The sequence below is a fragment of the Leptidea sinapis genome, chromosome 15 (genome assembly GCF_905404315.1).
Source record: "Leptidea sinapis chromosome 15, ilLepSina1.1, whole genome shotgun sequence".
Classification (NCBI taxonomy): Eukaryota; Metazoa; Arthropoda; class Insecta; order Lepidoptera; family Pieridae; genus Leptidea; species Leptidea sinapis.
The window spans coordinates 13,245,219-13,253,001 of record NC_066279.1 but is presented as its reverse complement, the minus strand read 5'-3'; the positions used below and the strand labels follow the sequence as shown (position 1 = coordinate 13,253,001).

At 39.2% G+C, this 7,783-nt stretch overlaps 1 protein-coding gene across 3 annotated transcripts in view; it reads right to left on the bottom strand.

Annotated features, from left to right (window-relative positions):
• The window catches only part of LOC126968294 (uncharacterized), an 85,028-nt gene that overhangs the window by 9,485 nt on the left and 67,760 nt on the right, over window positions 1-7,783 (bottom strand). For 2 of the 3 annotated variants that reach the window (XM_050813204.1, XM_050813206.1), the window contains exons 25-30: window positions 6,283-6,376; window positions 5,150-5,275; window positions 3,985-4,316; window positions 3,035-3,123; window positions 1,945-2,132; window positions 668-716 (exon numbers count right to left, since the gene is read on the bottom strand). In XM_050813204.1, the coding sequence (XP_050669161.1) occupies window positions 668-716; window positions 1,945-2,132; window positions 3,035-3,123; window positions 3,985-4,316; window positions 5,150-5,275; window positions 6,283-6,376 (878 nt within the window). The remainder of the gene's footprint in view (window positions 1-667; window positions 717-1,944; window positions 2,133-3,034; window positions 3,124-3,984; window positions 4,317-5,149; window positions 5,276-6,282; window positions 6,377-7,783) is intronic. The other variant, XM_050813205.1, reaches the window with a different exon arrangement.

Genomic DNA, 7,783 nt, shown 5'->3' with positions numbered 1-7,783 from the left:
AGGTGATGAAAGCTGATTATATTGCTACGAACCCGAAACCAAAAGACAATCAGCTCAGTGGGTATTTCCTTTCGAGGATCGGCTAACTAAGGTAAAGAAAGAAAGAAGTCAAGGAAAAAGGATGATTTCCCCATTCTTTGGTCGGAAAGGTCATTTCGCGACAGTTGTGCTAGAAGATGGAAGGACATTTACTGCAGACTGGTATGTCAATCGCTGTTTGCCTGTTGTCTTGGAAAAAATTCGACAGCAGCGCATTCGAAGCAGGATCCTCCTTCACCACGACAATGCTATGGCAGGTGTCGAGATAATGAGTAACGCCATACAGTCCTTACCTGGCGCCCGGCGACTTTTATTTTTTCCCAAGAACTAAAGATAAAATACGAGATATTTGCTTTACGAGCCCCTAAGGAGAACCACTAAGGAAGAATTGGCCCACTGCTTTTCTCATTGGTTCCATCGAATGCGACGATGTGTAGAGAGGAACGGAGATTACTTCAAAAAAAAAGTATTGGCAACTTTCTACATTAAGCCGTTTTCCATTTTCTAAACATTTTCAGTGTTACCTAGGTAGTACGAAACCTTTCAACTCGCACGTAACCACTCTTTTTTAATTTCCATTAATTAGTATCTAATTAAAGTCTACTTCCATTATTCAACAGAAACTCACCAGGATGAACTGGTCCCGGCGAGCGTCTACACCAAGTACCGGGCGTCATCTGAAAGGAGATCACATTTTACAAGCATCATCATCAACTATTTTCAATAATATATAAATCAAACAAAAACACTGTTTTAGAAATATACACAGATTGAACTTTATACTAAATCCATTAAATTTCACTTATATGATATACACAGTACTAATATTGCACAATACGTCAGCTGTATGGCTACAGATATACTGCTATAAGCATTTCGGACAAAGGATCAAGAGGACTCACGAGATTTCACCCTTCCAAAATTGTCTAACTTTAATATATATTTAGATTTAATTATTTAACGCGTGCGCCAGTCATGTGCATGTCGGTGACGCAAACCCATAAGATATTCTCCTACCAAATAGTGCTAAACGCGGCTAAAAGTTTTCACTTCAAAAACAGACGCCCACAAACATCCGTAATGCCAGAGCTGTATTAATGTCACTATACTAAGGCCAGCGAGACAAGATAAAGAATCTAAACAACCGGCCGTTACTGACATACATTGCGATAGCGAGCGACTATTATCCCTGTCCCTATTACATTCGTGTTTGAACTGCGTTCGAAGTTTACGTGTGCGTTTGCGTTTTTTTGTTATTATTAAATTCAAATATTTTTATTCAAAATGGGATGTGACATCACTTATTGAAAGTCAAAAACTACCACACATTTCGGGCGAAACAAATTCTGCTTTTTTTTTCATTGAAAAAATATGTTGACTAAGTAATATTTAACTTTTGTTTTGAAAATTTTCTGGGATTTGTTGTAAAAGCATATACATCGCCCCACAAAAGACTTACTTACGACTTAGCCGAGTAGTAGGCATTATAAGTTTATGTCTGTTCCTGGTGTTAACATTATGGTTATGATAGTTTCTAGCAAAATCACTTATGTGCCTATGGACATACATCACAAGAATATATTGAGCTGCAAAAGTCAAGATGATAATTTCTTTGAATTTTGCACTCAATGATTCTTTAGGACCTAGGTTATAAATAGCGCGAATAGCCCACTTCTGCAGCACATAATCCTATGGAAATACTGTTAATCCGTTACTGTTACTTTTCTTGTTGATTTTTGCTGTTATTATAAGCCGTTGTTAGTGGAATCACAGCCTGGCAGCTAAAGCAGACAATCTACTCAATATTATTTTGAATATTCAAAGAACGCGATGAAATAGTTTTGAACCCCTGAAATTTTGTTTACATTCTTCATCTCCTCTTGTTGGCCTAACTAGAGACCTTACCTGTCGCAGCAGATAGGGCGGTCTGTACTGCACGGGGAAGGGGTCCCGGAACACGCCTCTGTTCCTGTCTCGTTCGCTCCTATCCGTTCTTTGGGCTCGGTACTCGCTCCTATCCTTGTCGTCGCGGTACGGCCGCCGGTACTCGGGGCGCTCGATTCTATTCTCGGTGAACTTGCGGCTGTCGTTATCTTAAAGATAAAAACGGCGTAAATCAATAAAAAAAAAGATAAATTTGTTCAGTTTGACATGTCATGGAACTATTTGGCATACTTGTCATTTTCCCTACTCTTCGGTGCAAGTTAGAGCATGAAAAATACAGTTTGTATTCGTATGTAGAAAAATTTCAAGGAAAAGAAATTATAAACGTTGTCTTTCAATATATTCTTGATAGGTAATGTCAGGAATGGACATAGGGCACATTAGTGTACAAACTTGTAATGCCTATTACTTGGTCCAAGTTAGTAGGTCCTTCATTTGGCCATCTATTATATGAGTAAGTGATCCCAGCAAAAATACAAAACACATGTTAAAACACATTTTACCAGTGGGCGGCTCTTTTGCACGGGATGCCTGCTAGATTATGGTTACCACAACGGCGCCTATTTCTGCCGTGAAGCTACTGCGTACAGGTTTCTGTACTTTACTGTTTCGGTCTGAAGGGCGCCGAAGCTAGTATAAATTACTGGGCAAATGAGACTTTACATCTTATGTCTCAAGGTGACAAGCGCAATTGTAGTGCCGCTCAGAATTTTTGGGGTTTTCAAGAATACTGATCGGCACTGCATTGTAGTGGGCAGGGCGTATCAATTACCCTCAAAATAATGGTTAATAAACGTTTATGTGATATAAAGGTTACTACAACATAAACTAATTTCGACTTTATTAATGATAATTACTTAATTTAATTTTTATAAAATTCTATTCAACAAAAACAAGCTCGCTGTAGGGCTATATATTTCACTGGGACTAGGCACAAATTTTCGTATGGGTAGATTTTGACGTTCTATAAGTGAACAAAAATCCTACTCGGAATAATAACATTCGAATTTGAAATAAAAATCGGTGATAATACGTATTCGGACCAACTTACAGCTATTGTTCTTAGCCTGTATATTTCGTATGGAGTTGACGATAGCACGCGCTGCCGAGCTGAGCTGACTTTCTTCGTGCGTCGGTCTACTGGGAAAATACCAAAAGCTTAATCCGACAAAATTAATACGACAAAACAAATGGGTGTGTACAAAGTACATATGTTAGAAGTGAAACCTGCATTGTGAACGAACCTCTAAACTGCATATGAAGTCTTGGTACATGTTGCTAGGATGACACATGATTTCAACAGCTATGAAATACATTACTATCACCGCTACCATATTTATGTTCTCCTGGTGTCTATGTAGTAATACGTCGTGTGTATGACGTAAATGTAATACGGTATACTCGCGTCATACATAAGACAATCTCTTCTTCGACTATGATCGCCTGGTACCAAAACATTGTATAATGCTTCCTATCACATATTCTCCCTCTTTAAATCTTATGAATTTATGTTTTTGTCTCTTTTTACAGTCGGTTTTTCGTTTCATCGACTTCAAATCACAACGATACTAAAGAAGTATTCACTAAGGTTAGAATTCCTCGGGTGTTGCAAGAGAGTATATTTCTTCTCCTATAAAACAAACCCAAATTTTGTTTCAACAAGTATTTTAAAGAGAAATTTTAATAAAAACACACACACACACAGACACATGCCTTTTTCTCGTCGGGGTAGGCACAGACAACAGAAAGCCACTTGCTTCTATCCGTACAAACTTCACGCGCTTCCTCTACATTCATAACTCTTTTCATACATGCTCGTCGATTCCCGTTGCTTCGGACCTTTCCTTTTTTCAAAACGTCCCCAATTTGGTCGACGAATGTTCTAAGAGATCTCTTGCGACCGATTTGCCCACACACACTTGCCTTATATATTTGATAAGTCATTCTTTCTTCACTCATTCGCTCCACGTGTCCAAACCAAACCAGAAGGTTTAATCTTACCCAGAAACCCTGCCATTAAAATTATTGTTCACCGGATAACTCCCCAGGATGCCACTCCCACTATTCCTCCGCAGCTCTCCTTCTCTCTTCTCTCTTTCCTTATTACCACTCTCTATCTGCTCCTTTATTTGCTGTATCTTCGCGGATATTTCACTATCCTCTTTCTGTACTGGGGCACTATTGCTAGAACTTGTCGGTGCTATTTGTGGGGTATTTCTCGAGGAGTTGGGAAGGGATCGTTTTCTCGGAGTAGCGGTGTTCCGCCGAGGGTCGGGGGGTTTCTCTGTTATGGGGTAAACTGGCTGGCATATTGGATAGGGCTGTGGTATTACCTGAAAGCAAAGATATAATATAAGAGCTTTCCACCAATGTATTGACTCATCACGATATCTTTGTAGCCATAAGGCGTAGACACTTTAAATTTCCTGTCGCCGAGTAGAGGTCAGCTAAGAACGGGTTTTACAAAATTCCACCCGCATGTGTTTTTTTTACTATGAACGAACAACAATGCCGGCAACGCATCTCTTGAGCCCTCGTTTTGCGGATGTCCATGGGCGGTTGCCTCACCAATCCCCATCACGTGAGCCCGTGCAAAAGCCCGTTTGCCTCATCTTATATAAAATATTATACTGTGTCGCTAGTCCAAATCATAGTCTTGCCATAAAAAAATATTTTTATTTCTACTGCATAAAACATTTATCTCATAATATCATTTGGTAATCATTAATTAGATAAAAGTAATTGACAGAAAGGATCTGGATGGTTGCGTAACTGAAGTGGCAGTGGGCAGGGCACATTGCTCGACGGACAGATGGCTGTTGGGACAGCAAAGTCCTCTAATGGAAACCAGGTACCGGAAGACACAATGATGGTAGACCCCCCAAAAGATGGACCGATGATCAAGATCTGGTCAAGATCGCAATGGGTTGGATGAGGGCAGCTGAGGACCAATCGTCAAGTTGATCCTTGGGGGATGCCTTTGTCAAGCAGTGGACGTCTTCCGGCTGAGATGATGATGATGATGAAATGACACAAGCTTGCATACAGAAGACCTTCATTTTGTTTACAAAATCGATTCTTCTGGAGACTTTACTGAGGAAGGACATTTGTATAAAGAGATTGCAGCTAGGATATGCTCTTAAATAAGCGGTCGTAAAATACTTACCGGGGGATAAACTACGTTGTAGGGCTGATAGACTCCGTGACAAACACGAGGGTATACATCTTGCAGCATCAGCTTTGAAGCGGCGCTTCCAACCTGTATGGGCTGCCACTGAACACCTTCTTGATACTAAAACAAAATTAGAATCGGAAAAAGATTATTTTCGCTGAACTCCAAACCATTGCATGCTAATTTTTAACATTTATCTTTTGAAAATTTAAAATAATTTCAACATTTGTCATCACGAGCTTTAAAATGGTGTTTGAATCAATAAATTTGATAAAGAATCATCATAGTGTTCTGCTTTGGTGCAGGAACATTCTAGAGTGAAAAAACTAGAATGCATGACAAGCACGGCATGATGCGCGAGAGAGAAGGAAGATAATGACTTTCTAGAAGCTCGAGCGAATGTTCTAGACAAGGGCGGAATGATGTCTGGAAAGGGATGGAAGATTGAACATTCTAGACTTATGTGTGGAACAGAACATTGACTAGACTTTCTAGGTATGCTAGAAAGTTCTCGAGTTTTGTTCTCAAGCATAAATAGGCGGCCAGAACGCGTCCCGGCAGTTCAGTTGTGAAGGCGATACCAAGCGAATAACTTCGAAGAGGTAAAAGCGAGAATATTGTGACCAGTTATTAATTTTTGAGTTTGTATGCGTAAATTAGAGTAATTAGTGCCACTGGTTTATGTGTGCGTTATTAGAATAATTTCTTTTGGGTGTTATTTAATTCTCTCTTATTTTTTTTTATAAAATTATATCGTTACGGCCTCACAAATAAACTTGGTACAAAGTTATAACTGATGATAAACAAAGAAAATGCAAATTGTTTACAATATCGTTGACAACACTGTCAATACAATGATAATTCTGAAGTTTTCCGAATAACAAGCTGCCTTGCAAATAAACGCGGGAAATGTTATACGTCCGAATAAACGATTCGTAAGCAAAATGTCTATTTGTAAACATTGTACATATTCTTGGTTTATGCTTAGTTATAACTTTATGCCAATTTTATTTGTTACAAATATAATTGGCATAAAGTTATATAATAATAGGTATAACATTTCCCGCGTTTATTTGGAATATATAATTATTATATTCTTAATAGATCTTAGATTTTAGATCACTCACCGGATAGTGCTGTAAGTGTGGTTGTATAATAACATTGGGTACTTGATACGTGGGCATCATGGCCGCCTCCACTTGACCGTACGCCATGTTGTAACTGTTAAAGTAATAAGTATTAGTATAATTATAATGTTTACACATCGTTTAACAGGTCAAAGTTGCAAAAATGTTTGTGAACTAAGTTTATAAACCCGCGAAAAGGGATACGTAGTGCGTGGTCACTTGTAATTCTTTTTAATGGAAAATGACGGCATAAGATGTTAAGTGATCACCGCTGCCTACATTCTTGCACCACCAGAGTGTTGCCGGCCTTTTTAGAAAAGTGTTCGCGCTTTTTTTTTAAATTACCAATATCGAATCGTCCTGGAAACACCGCGCAAGGAATCTCATTTCACAGCTTCGTTGTACGTTTATTTTTTATGAAAATAAGGGACGAGACGAGCAGGACGTTCAGCTAATGCTAATTGATACGCTCTACCCATTACAATGCAGTGCCGCTCAGAATTCTTGAAAAACACAAAAATTCTGAGCGGCACTTGCGCTCGTCACCTTGAGACAAAAGGTGTTAAGTCTCATTTGCCCAGTAATTTCACTACGTAGTACTTAGTACGTGGAAGAAAGTTCCTTGAAAAACGCACTGTGGAGGAATGCCACACCTCCGGATGGACCAGAATGTTCCCCAGATCATATCCTAATTTGTAGCATGTCATGCGAAGGTGGAATTCGGTTGCAGGAATCAGGCCACATGTCTCTTCGGAATTCTTACAACCTTGAGTTTTGCAAGTAACTTCTTGACCCGCACAGCAACTTTGTGGAATCAATTACCGGCTGTTTTTACCGATACGACTTTGAGATCATTTAAGCTTAGAACATACTCCCACTCCTTAAGGGCGGCAACGCGTCTCTTGCCGGTTGCGCACAACTTCCCATCACTAGAGCCTCTTGCCCGTTTGCCTCTCTTATATAATACAAATATATGATATTATATTGGGGACCTAGTACTCTGTGAACAGCAAGATCACGTGGCTTTTGCGTAGAGACGTCGCTTCATTGTGTGTCTGCTACCGCATTTATCACGGGGAGAGTTCCGTTCACACGACACGCCACAAATTAGGATATCATCTATCCAGATGGCTTAGGAACGCCAAAGTGCGGTTATCAAAGATTTTTCTTCCACGTACAACCAAGCTGTAGAATGACTTAAAGAGATAAATACAAGAAGCCTCTTTACAGGTTACTGCCTATTAAAAGAATGGTCAAATCAAATATAATATACAGCGCGAAGCAATTTAATGGCGACATTGAATAAACACACGAGTAGAGTGACTTTACCTCAATCATAAAAAAGTTTATAGTTAGATTTAGAAACTTTCAAACAAACACTTATTTATATATTTAAGAGACAAAATTTAATCATCCTTACATGATCGTAGAAGTATGCACGAAGTAGGTATCAGCACAATACGAGGGCTGCACTAAAAGTATCGGGAATGGAATATTTCCA